This window comes from Sminthopsis crassicaudata, chromosome 5 (genome assembly GCF_048593235.1).
Source record: "Sminthopsis crassicaudata isolate SCR6 chromosome 5, ASM4859323v1, whole genome shotgun sequence".
Classification (NCBI taxonomy): Eukaryota; Metazoa; Chordata; class Mammalia; order Dasyuromorphia; family Dasyuridae; genus Sminthopsis; species Sminthopsis crassicaudata.
In genome coordinates this window covers 90,597,324-90,621,838 of record NC_133621.1, presented here as the reverse complement: position 1 = coordinate 90,621,838, position 24,515 = coordinate 90,597,324, and the positions used below count along the sequence as shown (strand labels likewise).

Sequence of the window (24,515 nt, the reverse complement as noted above, 5' to 3'; positions counted from 1 at the left end):
TGCTTGTTATTCATAGATTGATACATTACTCCTTTCCTTTGTTCTTTTCTTCAACAAATATGTAATAATAACTAACCCTTTACAATTTACAAAGTGATTCATTACATATATTTCATTTTATCCTTTCCACTGCTTTGGGAGGTAAGCAGAACACATGCAACACATTTTACAGATGAGGAAGATGAATATAAGAGAATCCTGCAGGACAAGGAATCTCTTGACTCCCATGTCCATTGGCTTACAAAATAGGTATAGAGTTGGAAGGGACCTCAGAGGTCATCTAGTGTAACCCTTACATTTTAAAGGTTAAAAAAACCAGTTGTCTTTGCATCAAAACAATTATGTGCACAGCACTGTGCTGGGCCAAGACAAGCAAATGACAGTTATGTCCTTGATGAATATACAAAATGGCTGGTAAATTACATATGTGAAAAAATTAAATAAATACAAAAGTTCACCAGTGATAGTAGCAAGAAACAGGGAAGGGTCTGGTATATATCAAAGAGGCTGTGATAACTAAAAATTAATGACCCACAGAGGCACTTGTCTACTAGTAGTACCTGGTCTGATTCTTCATGGCCCCATTCAGGTTTTCTCGCCAAAGATACTGGAGTGCTGTGCCATTTGTGTGGAAAGCCAGGAGAAGTACACTTGGAGTTAGAAACTGTAGCTTTCAAACCTCTGCTTGCTGTCCTGTGTTTCTAACTTCGTGGTCTATAAGTAGGTTGCTCCTTCGTAGAGGTAGGTTACTATGGATGGGGAATATTGCATGTACTCTGGAACTTGGAGAATGTGTGGATGACTTAGTGAACTGCTTTTTTCTCTTTTTAAAATCTTGGGGAAAAGTTATTACTTTATAAGTTATTTAGCATAAACTTTATATAAATTATTACTTATATGATTCTCTGAATGGGGAAGGGTGAAAGGACAAAATAGAAAAGGAAAACATTGTAAAAACAAAAAGCACAACAATTATGGCAATCTTTAAAAAACAAACAAACATGAAAGGATTATTGGACTTAATGACCTCTAAATTTCCTTCCAGGTCTGATTACAGTCCTCTGATTCTAACTTATTTCCTGGTCAGTGCCGGCTGCAGGTCATTTGCCTGTTCCTGCTCCGCTTTGGGGACTTTCTCGGGGGTCTCGGCTCCCCAAAACTTAGACCTTTGTTATGAGTATGTATACGCAGTGTGTTCTGCTGCCTGGAAGATAAAGAGATGTGGGAGGCACAGTTATTCTTTCCCTCAGAAGCTTGCAATTCATTTGGGGAGATAAAGCCTGCAGAAGAACTACGGTACAAATTAGAGTATGATAAGCGATTAGGAGACGTACAAAGTGTTGCAAGAATTCACAGGAGAGAGAAATTATTACTTTGGACTCCTGGGAATTCAGGGAAGACTTCGTGGAGGAGGGAGCACCAGCGCTGGATAAGCTCTTTTTGGAAGGGCTAGAACGCAATCTCAGATTCAGATCTGGGGGGTCGGTTGTGCTCACACCAACCGTGTCTTTCCTGTGATTCCCTTTCTCTGCCTTAAACTCCCATATACAACTGCACATGCCCCCAAGTTGGAGCGACCAGGTCTGGAGTCAGCGTCTCGTGGGCGGCTGACACCCTAACTCCCGGGAAGTCCCGAGGGGGTGGGGTGGTTTGTGCCATCCTTCCGAGGGTAGGACGGCAGAGACGGGGGCAGTTCCCGCAGCCCCGCCCGAAGCGGCCAGTACCGGGCAGTGCCTGGAAGCGCGCCCCCTCCCCCTCCCTCATGCCCATCTTCTCCCGGTCTCTAACACACACCCCCCCCTTCACACATACACACCCCCGGCGGGACCGCGCACGGCACGAAGGGGGCGCGCACGCAAGGGGCCGGCCTGCTTGCGGCGCGGGGGAAAGTTGAGTTAGGAGAAGTTCGGAGCGGCGGGGGCGCGCCCCGGTGGGCTAGGGGGAGCTGCCGGGAGCGCGCGAAGGTGACCAAGAAGGGAGAGAGACCCCCGGGATCCTCGGGGAGCGGAGCTAGGAGCAAGCGGGTAAGGGACTGGGGGAAGGGAGATTATGGGGGGGGAAGAGAGAATGGGTCAAGGGGAGGGAGGCGGGGGAGGCCTGGGGCGCTGAGGAGAGGAAGAGAAGGAAGGAAGGAGAGAAGGGACCCAGAGACCCAAAGTGGAGCCAGGGATGCTGGGGGAGGGAGGCGGCGCCGGGCGGGGAGGCGGATGGCCCAGTAGAGGATGGGGAGGCGGGCAGGGCGGAGGCGGGATGGGGAAACTGATCGGAAGTGTAGACGCCCGATCCGGGTCCCCCTTCCTGGGGTTCCCCAGAACAGGGATGATGCGCTTCCTGCTATCAGAAAGGGTCCGGCAGTCAGGCAGGGTCTCCAGCTGGGCTCTGCAAAGACCCCCGACCTTGGTTCCCGGACTGGGGTCTCTGGATTCCTCCCTCCTCCCACACCTTCCTTCTCTGTCTACCCCTCTATAACTTCTCCTTGTCCTCAGTCCCCCGTCCCTCTTGCAGAGACTCAACTTCCCGGGCCCTCCTCCCGAGACGCCCCTCCATCTGCCTCACTGGAGGCGGGGCCGGAGTTGGAGGGGAGACGGGTCAATCCAGGACACGGGGTCAAGCCAGTGGGGCCGCTGAAGGGTGGGGTTGAATGAGGACCAGCCCTAAGAGAACTGGACTCTTGGAAGTTTAGGACTCCAGGGGGCTGCCAGCTTTAGGTAGTTGGAGTTGGAGGAAGGGGTCGACATCTTTTCCAGACGGGTCCAGCTGCCACCTTGCCCCCTCCCCTTACGGCCCAGCAGTGGAATGTGTGCCTTCAGTTTGTGGGGGGAGGGAATAAAGCCGAAGAGGGGGTCCTGGGGTGTCGCGGCTAATCCTTTCATCCATGGGGTAGGGAGAGATCTTAATCCCCCGGGGCCGGTCGGGGCCGGTCCCGGGAATGTGCCCCCACCCCGGATTATCGGCCCGGAACGCTGGGGACAGAAGCTGCTTTGTGTTCGAGCCCAAAGTTGGGGGATGGGGCTGGGAGGGTGGAGGAGGGGGTGATGAGATAAGGAAAGGGGGCAAATTGAGGGCCTATTCCTGTAAGTATGGAGCAGCACGAGAGGGACCACCTGTAGAAGTCCTGGACAGATTCTCCCGTCCCCACACTCAGCTCTTTCTCACACGGCACTTTCCCCCAGCCCCTCTAAGGGGGTAGGGGGATAGTCTGGGGAGGGACGTGCCTTGGCTAAAGGCCGGGATGTTGGGGGGGGGGAAGAGGGGGAATGCGGTCAGCTGAGTTGAAGCTATGGCCAGGAATGTTCAGCCCTAGGCTCCCAGAGTTGACCCTAAGACCTATGCTTTTTCACCCCAACAGACTGGCTCTCAACACTGGCCTCCCGTCTCTTTTCCCCTTCGGTGAAATCCCACCCCAAAATCCAAAGATTCTCTTTTCCCTTCCTCGCCCCTCTTCTGGTCTCCACCTTTTAAGACACGCCCTCCCCGCCCTTAGCCTATCTAGATCTCTATACATATTCTTTCCTACCCCCGTCCTATCTTATGGATCCCCATTAGCTTTTCAGAGACCCTTTCTTCAGTCCTCCTGACCTACCCTTTCCATCCAACCACCCCTAAGCCAGTCATGGTCACGGGCAGGTTCTAGCCCTTAGGTTCAGATTTTCCCAAACTGGGAGGGGTGTAGGGGGAGGTCCCTCCCCTCACCAGGAATCCATGTGTCCAAGGAGCTAAAACCTCTACGAGGTGAGAGAGCCAACTGGAGACCTCCTACCCCACCTCCCAGTCTTGTCACGTGTCCTTCGCTCCCCCCACCCCCCCGGCATAAAAAACTACCCGGCCTGCCCAGTTCCCTCCCTCTCTCTGCTCCCGCTGGGTGAGTTCAGAGACTAGGCTTCAGCTCCTCCTCCACCGTCCCCCCACTTCCCTCCCCTCTCTGGCTTCTGGCGGGGTACTCTGCCAAAGGGGAGGGGGTGAGGATGAAGGGGTGGGACGGATCCTGGGTTAGGACCCCTCCCGATATCCCCGGTGCGCCTCTGTCTTTCTGTGCAGTTTTCTTGCTGCAATGAGTCCCATTTTCTTCTCTTCTTTTCCCTCTTGCTATGTCTCCCTGTCCCTGCCAGTTTTGCCACAATCTCTTTTTCTCCTTCCATCTCTATTATTGCCCTTTCCCCACGCTTCTCTGCTGTCTCACCTCCTCACTATCTCTTGTTACTCCAGTCATCAGACTTTCTTCTCCATCTCTCCTTCCTTCTCTAGCGCCGGCCCCGTCCGGCCCACAACCCCTTCTTCAGCCTGCCTTGCGCCCTTTCCTGAGCAGTCCTTTTCTCTGTTTCATTCTCTCGATCTCCCCTTCCTCCCTGCTTCCCTCCCCTTCTCCTTAGTTACCTTGGCTTTAATCGGTCTTTCAGTCCCTCTGTTTTTGGCCTTAGTGCTCTCCTTCCTTCTGTCCCTCTATTTTTCCATCCTGTGTCCTTTCCCCCTTCCTACCCTTCCTCCACCCAGTTAAATATATGTGTGTATGTTTGTGTGCCTGACACGTTAAAGAATGATACTAAGGGGGGTTGGTGTGTGTGTTTTTGTGGGTGAAGAGAGAACTCAGCTCCGAGCCCTTCCTGCCCGTGTCTTCGTCTCCTGTCCTTCCTCCTCTCTGAGCTGTGCACGTAGTGGGCGCGGAGTAAACATCTGGGCATGGGTCACTAATGGCCTTTGCCTTCCTGGCACTGATGGGTTTTCCTGATGCTCAGGGTATGCTGCCCTCAAGTTGTCCTGGGAGTTGCAGGGACAGTGAGAAGGGCTAACACCTTGGCAATGAGCAGCACCCCCAGACGTCCTGCCTTGGGCACGGGCCCGGGTCCTGACCCCTTCCGAACAGTGAGTATCGTCCCCTACCACCAAGGGCTCCCGGGGCCCCCACCCTTAGGGGCGGAAGGTCCCGCGGTGCGCACCTGCCCTAGAACCCCGAGCCGTCCCCTTCTGATACCTCGTTGTCCTGGGCGGCTCCCCGGGGAGAAGAGTGGCAGCGCTAGCCGGGGCTGGCGGCCAGTTTGTGGCCGATTGAGAGGGAAGGGCTTGTTAGGAGGACCTAGGCCACGGGGGAGCAGGGTTTGGGCGTGTTGGAGGCCGGGAGCGGAGGAGAGCGTTGGAGGGTTCCTGCCCTTGGACGGAGCGAGAGCTCGTACCGAGGAGGAAATTGGTGGTTGTCCTCTGAAGGAGAGGAGGGGCTGGAGCGGAGCCGCACTTCCACTCCTGCTTTCCCCGCACAAGGAATCTTCCCTTCTCTCCGGACCCAGCCCCTGCTCGGTGGCATCCCAGGGCCCGCCCACCCCACTCCGAGGGTGTAGCTTCAGCTCTTCTGCCCCGCCTCCTGTCCCCGCCCCCTCTCCATGTGGCTGCTTGCCCCACGTGGCCCCCCTCTTTCTCTCGGGGGAAATCATTAACTCCGAGCCCCGCTGCCTTAGCCCAGTTATTGGTCACTTTGGTCCCGTCAGACACATGACCAGGAAAGTGCTCGGGCTTGTCCCCTTCCCCCTCCCTCATCACTACACCCCTCACCGGCCATGGACTTCCTCCTGCGGCCTCAGGTGCGAGGGGTCCGCGCAACCCCCCCCCCCGCCCCTTCCCTTTCCTTTACCCTACCCTTCTTTCTCTCCCTTCCCTCTACTCGTTACTCCTTCCACCTTCCGTGCTGCCCGCTTCCCTCCCCCACGGCTTCCTGGTCCCCCTCAACCTCTTCTCCATGCTCACCTCCTGCTTGCCCTGCCCCCTCCCCCAGCTTATCATGGGGGTGGTGCAGCGAGCTTTCTGGGAATGGGAGAGCCGGGTTAGAGCTGCGAAAATGAGCCGGGCAGGTTCCGTCCTCCCTGAGCAGTAGGCACCCCGCAAATAGGCTCCCACCCTTAGGTGTCCACACCTCCTGCCGACGCTCCCCCCTCCCCTGCCCTTTCTCGGTCACTGACTAGCTGGCACCATCCAGGTTGGAGGGGGGAGCCCACTGCCTCGTCCTTGGAGGCTCCGATGCCCTTCAGGGCCGAGGCTCCTGAGCAAATATTTGGTGGTGGCCGGAGCAGGGGACCGCGCTGGCACGTGAGGGACAGGGACGGGGGTGTTAGAGTCTCGGCCAGATTAGTTCGGCTCCTGCTCGGCTGCCGGCGGGCGGCACAACCTCGCCTCGCCGCAGCCCTGCCGGCTGCTGCTGTTGCTGCTGCTGCTCTTCTTCCTGCAGGATGACTCAGGTGGGGGGGAATGGGCGGCGAGCGCGGGACGGGGAGGGAGCGGGCGCCCCGGGTCGGAAGCTAGCCCATTGTCCAGCCCCTGCCCCCGGCCGGCCGGGCCCGGGCTGGGTGCGGGCTTCCTCTGGGTCTCGGGGGCCAGCTTTGTGGGGTGCTGAAGTTCCCAGTGGCCTCTGCCGCAGGCAGACCCTGGAGCCCAGAGGGAAAGTCCTCCTTCATTAACCGCTGCGAGAAACGCCCAAAGATAGCTCCCAGCATGCGGGTCGCGGGAAGGGGGACGGAGCGGTGATTTTTCCTCATTGCAGAAGTAACCCTAGTTCAGAAGTGCCCTTGTGGGCGTGGTCCTGGCATAGAAGCGCAGGAAATGAGCAGCGCGGGGGCACTGGGGATGGGGGGGCTAATGGGAGGGAAGGGCCGTCCTAGCGGGAGGGGGAAGACTGGGGACCCCTGAGGCTCCATCTCCTCTCCTCCCCGCCCTCTGCAGCCTGAGCCAGAGGGCTCAGGCCCCCACGCGGGCCCCGGGTGCCCTCCGTTCGCCGAACACGAAGACCACGAGCTGCACCGCACTTTGGGCCTGGAGCGCTTTGAGGAGATTCTGCAAGAGGCAGGATCCCGCAGCGGGGACGAGCCGGGCCGGAGCTATGGGGAGGAAGACTTTGAGTGTGAGGGGGCGGGGCCCGAGAAGAGCAGGTGGGGGGAGGAGGCAGGGCCACGATAGGATAGGGGGCTTTGGGAGTCCCGGGGGGGGGGGGGGTTAGAATGAAAGGGGCCCCGAGAGAACTGGTGTTTCCAAGAGCGAGCTTTGACGGGCTTGGGTGGGGGGAAATAGCAGGAGGCTAGGGAAGGGGCATGGGCCACCCTCTCAAACGGAGTTTGCCATCCTCTGCCAGACCATCGCCAATCTTCCCACCACATCCATCACCCACTCTCTACCCATCTGCCTCCTGATGCTCGCCGGAGAAAGAACGCGCAGGGTCCTGGCCGAAAGCAGCGCAAACGCCCAGGAGCTTCCCCCACTGGAGAAACCCCCACCATTGAGGAGGGTGAGGAAGACGAGGATGAGGTCAGCGAAGTGGAGAGTGGTCGCACAGCGCCCCAGCTGTCTCCAAGCTCCACTCCTAGTTCTGTCCAGGTATGTGGGAACCGAGCTGCGCCCCCTCCCCCCTCTTTGGGAAACCCTGGGGGAGTGGAGTGAGGAAAGGTCCTGGACCTGAAAAGTTCTGCTCTTTAGCTTGATTTGCTGTTTTAGTTCTTCCTCCAGGAGGATGATAGCACAGACCGAAAACCTGAGGGACCTGTTCCTTCTCCCCCACCACAATCCTCCCACCAAGAAACGAGCCCCAGAGCCCCCAAAGGGGCCCAGCCCGGGTAAGTATCTCTCCAGCCAAAAAAAATAAATAAATTTGCTGTGCTCAAAACATTTAGTCTGAGGTCTGCCCTTTGGCAACTTCCCTTCTAGTTAAGAACCTGCTCAGCAATTGCCAGGTGAAAGCCACATTCCATCCCTAGTAAAAACCAAGTGAAAGTTAATCACCTTAAGGGAACTAGTAGTGGAATTCTCTAAAATCTGGCCCCACCCCAGGTTTTCTTATCCCATCAAAATGCCTTTCACTCTTTATGCCTCAGTTAAGTGCCTTCTCCAGCACGAACTCAGAGCCTGGGGCTCTTTTCCAAGTCTCTTTATTTCTATTTTCTCTCTCCCCTTCCCCCTTTCCAACTTTTCTTTTACTCATCCTTAAAGTTCAATTTTTTCCTGAAACATTTTCTTCTTCCAGCAGGAAATGAACCTCTCCCTCCTCTCAACTAAGATCCAACCATGTACCTCTCTGCCCCTTTTCCACTCCCCTGGCTGAAAATGTTTTTCCCCTTCTCAAATTTTCCTACATAGAACATTTTGTTCTTTTTTCTCTATTACATGTTATATCCCGTCAGATTATAAACTCACTGAGGGCAGTGAGTCATTTTTTCCAGAAGAGTGCATTGTACATATATTTAAACTGTTTGGTTGTATTGAATTAACATCGTATCTTGTATTATAAGTTTGTCTCCTTTTAAAATCTTCTCTACTAAATTTCATCCTCATAGGAGGATTTCTATCTTATTTATATTTTTACACCCACAGTGTGTTGTACATTTGTTGATGGCTAGAAGTGAGCTCTTTAAAAAAAAAAAAAACAAAAAAAACAAAAAAAAAAACTTCAGTTCATATAATTTGTTGCTTGCTTTCTATTGTTCACTTTGAAAGAATTTAAAAGGAGGAAAAAAACAATTATTAAACTCTTAATGTGTTCTAAGCATTAGAAATAAGGGAGATAGCCTGCTTTCCAGGAGTTTATGTTTTAATAGGCTTGACTACGTAAAGGGGATTGGAGGGAGGGGAAGAGGTGAAAAACAAACCAGCAACACCCCTGCAAGGCACTAATCTGATTAAAATGTCTTTGGAAAATATTTTTTAAATGAATAAAAGTACAATAGAACTTAGATCACTTTAAAGTGTAGTTTCCCAAATCAGTAAAACGGCCCTGAGGGATCTTTATGTAGATGGCAGTTTAGTAGGTCCTCCTCCCTTTCCCCCCCTCTTGGGGCGGGTGAAATAATCCCAAGATCCATCACTTGACGTGGCCTTTTCTAGAAGCAGTGATAATATGGATTTAATTACAATGTCCAGAGAAAGATAGGAACTGGGTGAGCTAGCAGTAGGACTAACAAACAGGGAGATAGAGCCTGCTAGTTTGATTTAGGCCAGGCTAGGCATGGTGGGTTAGGTGAAGTCTGCACTCGGGCCAGCCAGAAGCCTCAGCCACAGGGCAAGCGCTCTAAGGCTCAGTGGATGTAATTTTCAGGGCCTGGGGACATGGCTGGGCAGGGATTCTAGAGGGTCTGGGGTGGGAGCAGGGAGGGGTGTATCTGTAGCACTACTGAAACAACAATCATTGTGGGCAAAGTTTGAAGGCATAACTACCATGGGCCATGTGTGGTTAGAAGAAAATGGTTCAAACTCAGGGTACAGCCGTGAGTCTGGGTGACTCACTCCATGGCCCTGCCCCCAGCCTTGGGCGGTGACTAATGTGAAATAGGAAGCATGTATGTAGTGGAAAGCTGTATTTATTGAATGTGGAACAAGCTAACCAGAAGTAGTTTAGATGATTCCAGGTTGTTATTTGGTTTGGGGTTTGTTTTTTTTGTATTTATAATATCCAAAGTAAGGAACTAGAAGATTGCTATGTGTCTTCTGAGGGGGGAGGGGAACTGGAAGAGTAGTTTATTTTAAAGTTTGCAAAGTGCCTTACATATATTTTCTTATCCTTCTGTGAGGTGAGTATTATCTCCATTTTATAGATAAGAAAGGACCCAGAAAGTTAGATTACCCCCAGGGTGACACAGATAGTAGGTGACTGAGACCAAAACAGAGCTCTTTCCTGCCTCCAAGTTCAGGGCTCGGTCTGCACCTGACTGAAGTCCCAGAAAATGTGTTCTGCGTTGGGGATTATAAAGCTAGAGGAATATGAAGAAGGGGCTTGGCTCAAATGAGAAGGCCTCTTGGAGGAGCTCAGCCTAATCCTCCAGACCTAAGTTCAATTGCTGTTTTAAACACTCACTAACTGTGTGACTCAGGATAAGTCACATGCCTCAGTCTCTTTACTCCCAGGGGTGACATGAGGATAGAATGAGATATCTGTAAGGGCCCTTGGAAACTTTAAAGTGTAGCGAGTCCTTTAAGAATACCTTAGCAGGATAGGAAGGCCCCTCAGGAAAAGGAAGCAGCCTAAGCAAAGGCACCATTGTAGGAACAATGGTAACCTTGGGAGTTACTGTCAGGGGATCTGTGGGGGAAGGGGACAGGTGGTGTATGGGCAGAACTTAGAATTTAGGATTGATAAGACGGCCCAGGGGTAATAATTTGGACTGGTGAGTCTTAGTTTGAAAATGAAATCAAGTTGCTGTGCTTATTTGCCATGTTTTGGGAGCAAGAGGCTGGTATAGGTGGGTACTGGCTTTGCCCTGTGGCATAGCTGCCTCCTCCTTTGCCACCTGCACGGGCAAAGGGGTAGCAGGGTGGCTTATGGGTGGCTTGCTTTTCCCAGGGCTCCGGCGGAAGAGGCATCCGGAGGTGCTGTGGGGGGCGAGGATGGAGGAGCCTCGGGGCGTGCTCCTGCCAAGGCCCCACCTGGGCACCGAAGCTACAACCTGCAGGAGCGCCGCAGAATCGGGAGCATGACAGGAGCGGAGCAGGCCTTGCTGCCCCGTGTGCCCACGGATGAGAGTGAGGCCCAAACCTTGGGCACTGCTGACCTGGACCTCATGAAAAGTGAGCGACTGCTGGCCTGGTGATGAACAGGACTTCAGAGATTAAGGGAGAGGGGAGGAGGACTGCCCTTTCTTTCATAGCTTCCCCCCTCCCACCTTGCCCATCACTCCCACACATCCCTCCCCCTCTCTGTCCCTCACAGGTCACCGCTTTGAGGATGTCCCTGGTGTTCGGCGTCACTTAGTAAGGAAGAATGCCAAGGGACCTGTGCAGGGTGGCCGGGAGGGGCGAGAGCCCGGCCCCACGCCTCGGACTCGGACCCGGCCTCCGCACCAGCCCCATGAGGTGACGCACCCCGCCTCTTCTCCAAAAATCATTTATTCCTTCCATGTTTAATTTTTCAAAGCACACCTGATGCTCCCACCTCCTTAGTGTTAGTAAGCAGAGCAGATACCACTGGAGGGCCCAAGAGGCCTTCCTCTAAGCCCAGACTGGGTCTGGGTGCAGGCTTTCCAACCTAGTTTTCTTTCTACCGCACCGCATCTCATCCCCAACATAAAGGTAAAGACAACAGCAGGCTTCTTAACCCCATGCCCCCCAAACCCATTACACAGAATCTCCTCGCCACCATCCCTGCTGGATCTCCAGCCTCTCCTCTCTCCCAGGTGTTTGTGGAGCTGAATGAGCTCTTGCTGGACAAGAACCAGGAGCCTCAGTGGAGAGAGACCGCTCGCTGGATCAAATTTGAGGAGGATGTGGAAGAGGAGACTGACAGATGGGGAAAGCCCCACGTTGCCTCGCTCTCCTTCCGAAGCCTCCTAGAACTTCGGAGAACCCTGGCTCACGGTAATGCTCTTTACTAGTCTCCCCAGCCTGCGCCGTTGGCATTGGTGGTACTTTGTGCATTACTGACCGGCCTTCCCACCCATTCCCAAAACCCAGCCCCCAGCAACTCTCCTCTGTGGCTGTAACATACTGTGCAGGATGTCAGCAGACAGCTTAGGTTGTGACATACCTGTTGTGTTGTGACATCCATATTTGTGATATCTACAACTCTAGTCATCCGTTTTTCTGTTTTTCATGTATTTCTATTTGTTTGTTTCCGGGTATGGAATACTAATGATACAGTAACACTTCACTTATCTGATAGCCGCTGTCATGGAACAGGCTGTGCTTTATCACTTGAAGACTAAACAACAAACCATATTTAACCATTTTAGTGAAGATTTTTTTTCTAAACTCCCTTGCCTTCTTAAATGGAGACTATGAAACATAATTTAATATTTTCTTGATAACTCAATCATAATTGTGAACATTTGTTGTAAATCTGCTTTACAATCCCATACTATACTAAATGGCTCCTAGGTTTCTGGACCTTTGGTTGTTGGCTGTCCTTGTTGCTTTGAGGGTGCTTGTCTTTATATGCCCACTTTCTGATTTGCTTTGGACCTGAAAATCAGGTGACTTAAGCCTGTTAAGATTGCAGGAAATTAAACAGATAAGAGAACCCTGGAGAGTCAACTAAACAAATTGAGAAGGTAACCTTGGAAGAGTTGCAGGATATAAATAAATATACATAAACCATCAGAATTCCTATAAATTATCAACAAAACCCAGCAGAAAGAGCCTAAAAAAAGTTGATCAGTGGAAACAGTAAAATGATTTTTAAAATAAATCCAGTCCAGATACTAGGGGAAACTCTCACTATATAGTCTGGTAGGAATTAGCATACCACATACCAAATACCATTATAAACTTCAAATGGATAGGTATATGACCTAAAATATAAGAGATCACATAAATTAGAAGAACAAGAAAGAATTTACCTTTCAGATGTATGGATAGGGAAGAGTTTTTAACTAAATAAATGATAGAGAGCATCACACAAGTGAAATAGGCAATTTTGACCTAATAAAATTTAAAAATTTTGACAAACAAAATCTAATTCATTTAAGTTTAAAAGGGGAAACAGGAAACTGGGAAAAATCTTTGTAGCATGTGTCTTTGACAAAAGTCATATCTGAGATTTATAAAACGCTGATTCAAATTTATAAGACAAAAGTCATTCTCTCATTAGATTAATGGTTCAAGGTTATAAACAGGCATCTTGGAAAAGAAAGAGACCCTAAGTGTCAATAACTATATGAAAATACTTTGTTATTTAATCTAATAATTAGAAAAATGCAAATTAATGTAAACTTGAGTTTCCACCTTCAGCATATTAGATCAGCATTAATGATAAAGAAAATGACATGAGGCAGCTAGGTGTCAAAGTAGATAGAGCACTAACCCTGAAGTCAGGAAGACCTGTGTTCAAATCCGATCTAAGACACTTAACACTTCCTAGCTGTGTGACCCATGGCAACTCCCTCAGCAAAAAAAGAAAATTACATATTTTGAGGAGTTGAGAAAATAAGTATACTAATATACTGTTGGCAGAGTTGTGAATTAGTCTAGCTATGCTGGAAATTAATTTGGAATTATGCTCCAAAATGTAGTATGCTTTGCATACTCTACTAGGTTTTTACCCCCAAAGAAACCAAAAAAAGGAAAAGGACTTAGGTGAACAAAGATATTTATAGCAGCTCTTTTTTGTGGGAGCCAAAAGTTGGAATTTGTGATATAGGAAAAATGGACAGTCTCAAAAAAACCTGGACAGACCGCTTATACCAACTGAAAAGAGAACTAGGAAAACAATCTGTGTAATGGGAATATAGAGAAAGTAGGTTCAGAGTAAAGGTTGAAAAGTATATTAAGTTTTTGATTTCTGAGGATTTTGTCTACTTCTGATTCTTAACTAACTAGGATATAGATAGTGAGGTTTTTTAGATAAGTACCATCTGTAAAATTTTGTATTCCCCAACTACGCCAAGAATGTTGTTCTAGGGTGATCATATATTGTGTCTGATCTTAGTGCATGCAGTTAAGGGGATGGTAAGTCTTTGAATTTGTTCTTTTTTTTTTTTTTTTAAATTTTTAAGACACTTGAATCTTATGAAATTTATATGTCCAGGACCAGTTCTGGAAACAGACATATAAGAATCAATTATAGGGAACTGTGGACTGTTACCTGGAAAACTGTCATAAAATATTTGAGCACTAGACACAAAAGTAGTGAGCTCTTCAGTCCTGGTAAAGCTTTATCAAGGATGCTTAAGGCTGAATATCATAATGAAGATTCCTGCCAGTTAGGAAGCTGGATAAGATGACCTCACAAATGTCCTTTGCAACACTGAGATTCTATCCTACTTTTCTTGGGCAATTTTCACAACAAATCTATAAGTGTTGCAGAGCTTATTTGTGGCAAAGTGAGTTAACTGAAGTTTGGCGCAGTTAAACCGCTTAGTTTCAGATCACTGTCAGTCAGTGGCAGAAGTAGGCCTAGACTAACTCTGGCCTCTGAGTTCAAAGACTTTTCACTAAGATGACCGCTGTCTTTTTCATCGTCCCCAGGCCTCAGTAATTAGGCGCACCTTTGGAACATTTCATCCCAGGCCCCAGTTTCTTGCTGCTCCTGCCTGTACTCTTGGCCATCCAACCCAAAGGGGGTTATTATATTTCTTTCTCCCCATCTCCCCTTTTGCACTCCTAGGGGCGGTCCTCCTAGACCTGGATCAGCAGACACTGCCAGGGGTGGCACACCAGGTGGTAGAACAAATGGTCATCTCTGATCAGATCAAGGCTGAGGACCGAGCCAATGTGCTTCGGGCCCTGCTTCTGAAACACAGGTAAGCAGCTTTCTGTCCCCTAGTCGTAAAAGTACTTCTTTCCCTACTGTCTTTCTATAGAGGTTCCCTCTGACTCTTGTCCCCCTTCCCCCAAAGAAATCTATTCCTTTCATCTGTGTACATTATGGAGACTGCCACTGAAAACCAGGGATCCACACTCTGTACAGGAAATGTTCCTTTCTGCACAGTCACCCTAGCCAAGGTTCCCCTTCCTCCTTCCACATCCATGGCCTCCTTCGTTTCCTTATCTCTTTACTTCTCTCTCTCTCTCAGCCACCCAAGTGATGAGAAAGATTTCTCCTTTCCCCGGAACATTTCTGCCGGCTCACTGGGGTCCCTGCTTGGGCATCACCATGTCCAGGGAGCTGAGAGTGATCCCCATGTCACCGAACCTCTGATTGGGGGCGTTCCTGAGGCCCGCCTGGAGGTAGAGAAAGAGGTGAGGAGGAAGAGGAGGGGGAGACGTGTTAAAGTGATGGTGTGATATGGTTAGCACGGCAGAACGCCTTCTGTCTGCTGGCCTCTTGGAAGAATGGTAAGATCATCTCCATTTTCTCATCAAGGACATTGAGGCACAGAAAACTTAAAGGCCTTGGCCATCGTCCCACATCTTGTTAACGTGAATGTGACTTCAGGCCTTTCTGACTCCCACCAGTGCTTTCTGCACAGAGCCCCAAGGCCAGCTATGCCCTCCCCACAGATGGGTGACGCTGGATGAGTCATTCTGTCTTTCCTTGTTATCAGTTGGCTTCTCGGTTAAGTGGTAGTGGTAGTAATACTTTATTCCTCTTGGGGATTGTTGGGATTGAAATGATACCAGAGTGTGTTGGTAATTATTGTAGTTATTAAGAACAGCAACAACCACTTCTGGGTCTCAGTCTCCTCATCCATCAAACAGGGACAGCTTACATCTGTTTACTTCACAGGGATATTCAGGAGAATGCTTGAGTTTTGGGTGATGTTGTGGGGAGGTAGATGGACTAAGGTATCCCTCTCTTCTTCCATTCCAGCGGGAGCTGCCTCCTGCTGCCCCTCCTGCAGGGATAACTCGGTCCAAGTCCAAACATGAGCTGAAGCTGCTGGAAAAAATTCCTGAGAACGCAGAGGCCACTGTGGTGCTCGTGGGTACGAGGGCTTTAAGCTTGGTTCAGGGAGGGTGGGTAACAAGGCTGTGATTTAGGGACAATTTAGGGAAGTAGGATGTTTCCTCTTTCACCTGCTTTTCCTGATAACTTCTGTGCTCTTAGTCTAAATGAAGTTAGTTACTGGTTCCTAACTATGGCTCTGAATACTAATGCAGGAACTAACTTCTCTTTCACTTATTTTTTTTTTTTAATTATTTTCACCAGTTATATTTAAAATCAATTATTAACTTTTCAATAGCATGCTTTCATCTGTATTCAGACTCCTTCAGTTATTCCTCCGGAGACACATAGCATTTTTCATCATAAACTTTTTGGGGTTGTCTCAGATTGTCGTATTGCTGAGAACAGCTAAGTTATTCAGAGTACTTCATTGTACAATATCGCTGTTACTATATACAGTGTTCTTCTGGTTCTGCTTCACTTTGCATCAGTTCATATCAGCCTGCTCATCATCTCTTATAGCACAATACAATAATACACCATAATTCATTTAGCTGTTCTCCAATTGATGGGCATCCCCTCAGTTTTCAGTTCTTGGCCATCACAAAAAGAGGTATTATAAGTACCCTTGTACAAATAGATCTTTTTCTCCTTTTTTTTGATCAGCCCCTTTTTCTTCTCATTCTGGGCAGATACATCCTCCCTCAAGCTTTTCCCTTAGGCCTCTCTTCCTTCCCTTTTGACCTTCTTCATCCTCACAGACCTTCTTTCCCAACCCCTACTTTGTTCTTCTCCCTCCCCACGTAATCATCAGGGATTGGGTTGGGACTAGGGGTCCCCACCGTGTCTCTCGTGAGCTTGGTAAATCACTGGACTTCCCCTGACATCAACTTCCTCATTTATAAAATAAGAATGATAATGCATGTAGCTGCTACTTCTGTCAGCTGGAGTACTCTATTAGTATAATGATTGTCTGTTCTATGAACTGAGGAATTATTCTCTCTTTCTGGGGACCAAGTTCCCTTGTTTTTTGCCAAGATTCCCTCCCATCCCCCAGACTAGGGGAACTTGCCCTAGCTCCTTCAAACCTAGGAGCCAGCTTTCTCTGCCCTTTGCCCTTACTCTAGGCTGTGTAGAGTTCCTGTCGCGCCCCACCATGGCCTTTGTGAGGTTGCGGGAGGCCGCTGAACTGGACGCCGTCCTCGAAGTGCCTGTTCCCGTGCGCTTCCTCTTCCTGCTCCTGGGTCCAAGCAGTGCCAACATGGACTACCACGAGATTGGCCGCTCCATCTCCACCCTCATGTCCGACAAGGTCAGCCTGTCTGCTCCTCCACATCCCTCCCGCAGTAGAGCCTTTGCAGGCCCACCTCTGGCCCCCAGAGGGTACCTTCAGTTAATGAATACTCGTGGTCAGAACATCGGGCAGTGCCCAGGTGACTCAGACCCAATCGCTGCTCAAGTGGCTGACGTCCCAGCTGGGCTGGCCTGTCCTTTGCCTCATGCCCACTGGCTGATCATAGAAGGGTTGGGTGGTCTCGTGGAGCTCTGTGCTCAGCTGATGCACCGCTTTTCTGTGTGTGCTCTCCCCTGCCCTGGCAGCAATTCCATGAAGCGGCCTACCTGGCAGACGAGAGGGAAGACCTGCTGACTGCCATCAACGCCTTCTTGGACTGCAGCGTGGTGCTGCCCCCTTCCGAGGTGCAGGGCGAGGAGCTCCTCCGGTCTGTTGCCCACTTCCAGCGGCAGATGCTCAAGAAGCGCGAGGAGCAGGGCCGGCTGTTGCCCACGGGTGCAGGGCTGGAGCCCAAATCCCCCCAGGACAAGGGTACGGGGCCGTGCGCTGGGCTGGGGGAGGGTGGGCAGTAGATGGAGATGTTTCTATAAGGTAGGGAAGATGGGGCCAGCGTGCCGACTTAGGGAAGGGCAGAGTTCTGGTGCCGGTGTCTGGAGTTGGTTTGGAAGGAGGATGGCTGGAGGACATGGTGGGCAGGGCAGGGGAGCGGCTCTGGAGCTTTACAGTGTAAAGGTTCTGCTTCAGCAGAGGGAATTCGTGGGAGATCAGAATCTGGGGGACCCACTTGGGAGGGAGGTTTCCCTGACGGAGGCCGGGGTTGCAGCGCTCCTACAGATGGCGGAAGCAGCTGGGGGAGGGGACGATGATGATCCTCTTCGGCGCACGGGCCGACCCTTCGGAGGGCTGATTCGGGATGTGCGGCGGCGTTATCCTCACTACCTGAGTGACTTCCGAGATGCGCTAGACCCCCAGTGTTTGGCAGCTGTCATCTTCATCTACTTTGCTGCCCTGTCCCCTGCCATCACCTTTGGGGGTCTACTTGGTGAGTTGGGGCACGAGGGCAGTGGGGCCAGAAGGGCGTGAGAAAGTAGAATCCCTGGGCCTTGACCATGAGGGGACTTTGCTAGCACTTGCATCTCTTCCCATCTCAGGAGAAAAGACAGAGGATCTCATCGGTGTGTCCGAGCTGATCATGGCCACAGCTCTCCAGGGGGTGATCTTCTGCCTTCTGGGCGCCCAGCCTTTGCTCATCATTGGCTTTTCTGGGCCCCTGCTGGTCTTTGAGGAAGCCTTCTTCTCAGTAAGCTGATTAGAGGCTCTCGGGTGGTGGCGGGGTGTATGGTGACAGGGCCGAGAAGCTCACCACTAGGGACTGACTGCTTACCTGCTCTCTGGGAGGTGACAGCTGGACTTGCAATGAGAAAGACCTAGAGTGGAATTCTGCCTCAGACCTCAAAGCTCCGAGACTCTGGGCAGTCACTCAATATCCTGGAGCTTTGGTTTCCTTATCTGCCAAATATGGGGAATGAGGCTAGCAAACATCATGGGGATCAAGAGGAGCTCTCTCCCTGGCAGCTCCCCTAACCTGGGCTTGAGCTACAACCCCCTCCTTTCTCCCTTGCCCAGTTTTGCCGCTCCAATGGCCTGGAGTACCTGGTGGGTCGAGTGTGGATCGGCTTTTGGCTGGTGCTCCTGGCTCTGTTGATGGTGGCACTAGAGGGCAGCTTCCTCGTCCGCTTCGTCTCCCGATTCACCCAGGAGATCTTTGCTTTCCTCATCTCCCTCATTTTCATTTATGAGACCTTCTTCAAGCTGATCAAGGTGAGCAGCTCCCTTTTCAGTGGAGATCTTTCAGGTTGTGTTAGTGGGAAGGGGCCAGTTCCCCATGGAAATCTATCTATTCCCTAAGTGACTTGGTCCTTCAATCTCTGTCTCTGTGGTAGTCCAGCACAAAACACACAGAGAAGATGGCTGTAACATTTATCAAAGGAAGCAGTCTCTAGTAAAGTTGGAAAGGCAGGCTGAAGCTAAGAGGACAGGCCATCTTTATTAGGAGGAAGCCATTAAAGGTTTTTGAGCAAGGAAGTGAAATAAGCCTGTGCGATAAGAAAGATTACTTGGACACAAGTTACGAGGTTCTAATAAAAGTTTAGATCGTGGGCAAGGAAGATTTGAACCTGGATGGTAAAAATGTATAATTACAATTGGGTGTACTTGGTAATGAGATGAATGTAGGGAGAAGAGAAAGGGAAGAACAACCTGGGAGACTGGGATGATGGGTGAGGAATGAGTTTCAGTTTGGAGATTTTAAGTTTGAGGAAATGGCAGAACCTCAAAGTGAAGATGTACAGGCTGGAGCTTAGAAGAGGACTTAGGCCTGGAGACAGATTTGGAAAGCACCTGTATAGAAGTAATAATTAAAGACATAATGTATAGGTAATGATGTAAAGAGAGAAGGATAGGGATGCAGTCAGGGTACAAAAGTGCATTTAGGGAAGAGGAAAGGGAACAAGCAGGGAGAACCAAGAGAATTCATTCCCAGAAAGCCAAAGGAAGCAAAGAATGTTTAACCAGGTCAGATATTGCAGAGGTCAAGGAGAATGATGACTGGATAGAGATCAGTGGATTTAGTACATAACTTCCATGATTTCTGTTACAAAACAGGGTTTGAAAATTAGGAGTGGCCATGACTAATGAGAGTAAGAGAGAACTGATTTTGACTGGGGGTGATCTGAGGGCCTCTTCAGACAACATGAATTCCTAATGGACCAAGTTAGCACAGTTAGGAGTAGGAGCAGAGAAGGTGAATGGTGAGGGTGATCCTGGAGTTCCTTGTTTAACAGGGGAGGGCCCAACAGAAAAACAAAGAAACAAAGGATTCAAAGGTTGGAGGAAAGAGCAAAGTTAAAATGGATGATTGTTGGGTAAAGGCTGGGTAGGAAAGAAAGCAAAGACAAAACAGGGGTTGTAAAGTAGGCAGAAATGTGGATATTTGGCAAACCTAAAGAATAGCTGCAGAGGCCATAACACTCACCCAATCCTTTATTTGGAAATTTTCCTTTCTCTCCTTTCCTTAGTCATAAGCATCCTCTAGAGCCCAGCTCAAATGTCCTTTCCATTAAACCCATGTTACCCTTCTGTCCCAGCCAGAAATAAATGATCTCCCTAAATTTTAACACTACTTTGTATGTCTTTTAAACAATTTTTCCCTTTTGTGTTATAGTTTGAGTATATATTGTATTATTTCCTATTAGTCAGTATACTCTTTCTGAGAAGGAGGACTGTTGTGGCACTTAACCCTCTTGTTCTAAATCTAGTATTTCTTAAAATTGAATTGAGTATTCTAAATCCCATTTTTTCCATGAAGCCTTTGAACAACTTTGGTTTATACTCATCTCCACTTTTCTCTACCTTCCATAGATCTTAACTCTTATCTGTTGATCATAATCTGCCCTCTACTTTCTGTATATGCTAATCTTCCCTAACCAACTGTCCTGGAGATAGAATAAGATATTAAGTAAACAAGGGTAGGGTGGCTTGCTTAAATTTTTTCCCCTTCCATCTTCCCAGATCTTCCACGAACACCCACTCCATGGCTGCATTGTCCCAAATGGCTCTGAGTCAGCACAAGTAGAGAATAACACATGGACAGATGTCATGGTAGTGCTGAGAAATGACAGTACATCTAGTAAGAAGGAGGGACGGAAACTGCAAGGTCAGCCCAATACAGCTCTGCTGTCCCTAGTGCTCATGGCTGGGACCTTCTTCATTGCCTTCTTCCTTCGAAAGTTCAAGAACAGCAGATTCTTCCCTGGAAGGGTATGTGGCTCTGTGAGATAGAGATGATTTGCCTTTTTCTAGAAGCACATTAAATAGAGGGTTGTTTTTTTTTTTAATGTTTACTGAGCCTCTAACACTTCCCCATCCAGATCCGAAGAGTGATTGGAGACTTTGGGGTTCCCATTGCAATTCTCATCATGGTGCTGGTGGATTACAGTGTTGAAGACACCTACACCCAGGTGAGAGGCGAGATGGATGGGCATATATATCCATGCTCTACTAAAAGTATCCAGAGACTGAAGGTCATTTCTCCAATCTCTGACGTCTTAAGATCTCTAATTCCCCTTGCCCTGTAACCTTCCCACTCCCTATTTTCTGTTAAAACTGATTATTTTTGCTTAGTATTCACTTTTCTTTTGAGCACAACAGACTATTGGTGTTGGTCAATCTCTTGTAAACTCCTCACGGCCCTTGACCTCTGCCTTTGCAGAAGCTGAGTGTTCCCAGTGGATTCTCAGTGACAGCTCCTGAAAAACGGGGCTGGATCATCCATCCTCTGGGCACAAATGGGGACTTTCCTGTTTGGATGATGATTGCCAGCTTTCTGCCTGCCATCCTTGTGTTCATCCTCATCTTCATGGAGACTCAGATCACAACGTGAGTCTGAATTTGGAGGATTCCTGTGGGAACAAGTACCTGCACAGTTTGGGATAGTTCTGAATGGAGTGCTATCTGTGGAGATTAGCAGATGAGATTCCGCAGTTAGACTGAAGCCAAGTTATAGAAGCTCCAAGTACCAGAGCAATGATTTTGAACCTCACCCATTGGGCACTGGGGAATTACTGAAGGTTTTGGTGTGGATATTGTGACATTATGTAAAAAATGTCAAAAAAGCGGCTAGAAAGAACACTAGGAGCAATCCAGTCCAACCCTCTTCCCCCATTTTACAGGTGAGGAAATTCAAACAGATCAAAGAAGTGATCTGTCTGTGCTCACAGTGCTGATCTCATCAGTTAACATGGCAGCACTGTGCAGGACAGATTGGAAGAGCAGAGGGAATGGATTGGGGGAATCCCTAGGAGACTTGGTGCTCCAGGCCTGCCTGAGAACAGCCTGCACTAGGGGGAGGTTCATGTTAGAAGTGGAAAGGAGCAGGCTTTTGAGATATTTTGAAGGAAGGAGACAGGCGGGTGCTTCGATGGGTGGATGCTCCCTATCACATACCAGGGACAGAACATGGTCATGGAGCCTCTTGCTCTTCACGCTCTTTCAGGCTGATCATCTCCAAGAAGGAACGCATGCTGCAGAAAGGCTCCGGCTTTCACCTGGACCTGCTGCTGATTGTGGGCATGGGAGGCCTTTGTGCCCTCTTTGGCCTGCCCTGGCTGGCTGCTGCTACTGTCCGCTCTGTCACACATGCTAATGCCCTCACCGTCATGAGCAAAGCTGTGGCCCCAGGGGACAAGCCCAAGATTCAGGAAGTCAAGGAGCAGAGGGTGACGGGGCTCCTGGTGGCTGTGCTCGTGGGTAGGTTTCCCCTTTGATGGCCTGGGACGTGGGGGGCCGTGGCGACCCGTTGCCTGTATGTTCTCCTTTCTCCCCAGGACTCTCCATGGTGATCGGGGACCTGCTGCGTCAGATCCCCCTGGCCGTGCTCTTTGGGATCTTCCTATACATGGGCGTCACCTCCCTAAACGGCATCCAGTTCTACGAACGGCTGCACCTGCTGCTTATGCCACCTAAGCACCACCCTGATGTCACCTACGTCAAGAAGGTGGGCCCCTTCCTACCCAGCTCTGTCATGGAGGCTCTATGACCTCACACACACACCATTTTGAGGTCACCACAAAAAGTCAATCTCTTGCCCATTCTCAGATGATATCCAGTCACTCTTGAGCTTTGGCTTCCCAGGGGCAAGGGCTTGGGCGGCCCCCAGCAGATGAATGGAGCTTCTCGGAGTGAGAAAGCCTGCTTGCGTCCTCTACAGGTTCGGACCCTTCGGATGCACTTGTTCACAGCCTTGCAGCTCTTGTGCCTGGCCGTCCTCTGGGCTGTCATGTCCACGGCCGCCTCCCTCGCCTTCCCTTTCATCCTCATCCTCACTGTGCCGCTCCGGATGGTGCTGCTCACACGAATCTTCACAGAGAGGGAGATGAAATGCGTAAGGCCTGCTCCCCAGCCTCCCTAATTCCTTCCTCTCCACAAGCCTCTAGCCTTTTTTTAACTTGCACTTCCACGCCCCCTCACAACTGAATTGTTGAAAAATGTCTACCTTGAAGCATTGCTTCCTTCCCCTGACGTCAGTTTCCCTTTTCCACAGTTGGATGCTAATGAGGCGGAGCCGGTGTTCGATGAGAGGGAGGGCGTGGATGAGTATAACGAGATGCCCATGCCGGTGTAGGCTGCTGGATGGAGGGATGAGACCGAGGGACAGATGGACAGAGGGCCTGGGGGCCTGGGGGGGGGGGGCGCATCCTCCTTCATCCTCCTACCCCTCATTTTTATTTAAGTGAATAATTTAAAGTCCTCCCCTGGCAGTAAAGTGCTTTGGGCCCCCACATCTCCCCTGGTTCCATGCTTCACTGGGGGAAGGGGAAGAATGATGAGAGATCAGGCTCCCAGAAATCATCCATCCCATTAGCCAAGTCTTTAATAAGAAACTCAGAAACAGAAATGGTACCTTATTCCCTCTCCCTAGGTGGTAGGTGGCTCCACACTCCCAAAGCAGGCTCTCTCTCCTTCATGGACCAAAGGCAGCCTTTGCAGCCTCCATATGCACATCTGGACAGCTGTTAGAGAAGGGACGGGGCTGAGGTTCATTGTTTCAGGCATTGTATACCCAGTTGTTCAGACAGGAGTATGAGGGTCCGGTGGAGTATATTTTATAAGCAAAAAAAGGACGTGTGAAAAGCACTGACCCTGGGGCAGAATCTGCACACATAGCCTCCCACCCGTTACACAGTGCTTTTGTTCCTGAAAAAGCGAAACCTGCTCTTCCCCTGGCTCCCTCTGCCAGCCCAGCGCCCAGAGCCCCTTTGCCTTTCGGTATAGTCTGGTGGCCCCATCAAACTTCTTCAGGACCTCCTTTCTGTCAGCAGCTGCTCGTGACTGTTTCCTTGTGAGCATGGAAAAGGGGGGAAAGGATACTGAGAGTGGAAAGATTCTCAGATTCCAGAAACGTGGGTTCAAGTATTGGCTTTTCCAGTAACTGACCATGGAAGCTTAAGCAAGTCATTTTAAGGTCTGAGTCTCTTTCCTTTTTGTGTTGTTTAAAAAAAAAAAAAAAGTTGGACTGCAGGTTTTTTCTGGGCATAAAAATCTGAAAGAATAAAACATGGCGGGCCTGAACCTACTTGGAACTTCTGCCTTTTGCTGTAGTGTTGTAAGGACGGATCTCTACTTAATCCCCAACATCCCCGTTCTGTGCCCTTATCGGGAGCAGGGGCCAGTGTGTGTTCCAGGGGAAGTCGGGCACTGATGTTAGGGAGTGGGGGCCTAGTGTGCGGTAGCATGGCAGGCACGAGCCAGATCTTGCTGATCGAGGCCTTTCGGGGAACCTGAACGGGCGTGCCCAGGTACCAGGACATTGTAACTGGGCATCTTCCTGACCTGTGGATGGGGAAAATACAAGACTTCCTCGGGAAGAAGCAAAGCTAACAAAGATAAGGGTGAGAGGAGGAGGGAGGGAGAGGTAGAGACGGGAGGTGCATCCTCCCTCCCAGGCTACAGGGCCGGGCCGAGGCCCCGATCGCTAACTGCCCGGTCGTGGTGGTTTCGTCCCTTTGTCCCCTTGTTGCACACTCCAGGCGGGTGATTCACTATGCGAGGGAAGATGGGCACAAAACAGCCCAATGGCGAGAGGGCAGGCTCGGAGGCTGGCGGAGGGCCGAGGAGTTTAAGTGGAGGGAGGAAGGTGCGGCAAGCAGCAGCAGCAGCGCCAAGGGTCAGGGGCTATGACCTAAGGCTGGGCGCAGCCTGACGGGCGTAGGGCGGGCTGGGAGTGGGAGCCCATTCTGCCCGCCCCGCACGTCCCAGACTGACCACATCCGGGGCGTTTTGGAGGCCTCTGCCCTGGGATGGCTGGCCCGAGGCAAAAGCTCTCTCCCAGGGCGGGCGGAACGGCCCGGAACAAGGCTCTCAGCGTTTGGTCGTTTTACAACT

At 50.3% G+C, this 24,515-nt stretch overlaps 1 protein-coding gene across 5 annotated transcripts; it reads left to right on the top strand.

The window, feature by feature from the left end:
- The first annotated feature begins 1,861 nt into the window (after nt 1–1,861).
- SLC4A2 (solute carrier family 4 member 2) lies at nt 1,862–23,706 on the top strand. Of its 5 annotated transcripts, none has more exons than XM_074267485.1 (23): nt 1,862–2,024; nt 4,734–4,860; nt 6,703–6,880; nt 7,109–7,350; nt 7,468–7,586; nt 10,304–10,527; nt 10,670–10,812; nt 11,133–11,313; nt 14,060–14,195; nt 14,469–14,634; nt 15,206–15,320; nt 16,408–16,592; nt 16,880–17,105; nt 17,398–17,616; nt 17,726–17,874; nt 18,201–18,395; nt 20,145–20,393; nt 20,504–20,593; nt 20,845–21,011; nt 21,628–21,881; nt 21,959–22,128; nt 22,342–22,515; nt 22,675–23,706. In XM_074267485.1, the coding sequence occupies exons 2-23, from the start codon at nt 4,798–4,800 to the stop codon at nt 22,753–22,755; spliced, it is 3,726 nt and encodes a 1,241-aa protein (XP_074123586.1). In that variant the 5' UTR covers nt 1,862–2,024; nt 4,734–4,797; the 3' UTR covers nt 22,756–23,706. The 5 variants fall into 5 exon arrangements, with proteins under 5 accessions (XP_074123586.1, XP_074123587.1, XP_074123588.1 ...); XM_074267486.1 differs by lacking the exon at nt 1,862–2,024 and adding an exon at nt 3,844–3,862; XM_074267487.1 differs by lacking the exon at nt 1,862–2,024 and adding an exon at nt 3,884–4,014.
- The last annotated feature ends 809 nt before the right edge of the window (nt 23,707–24,515 follow it).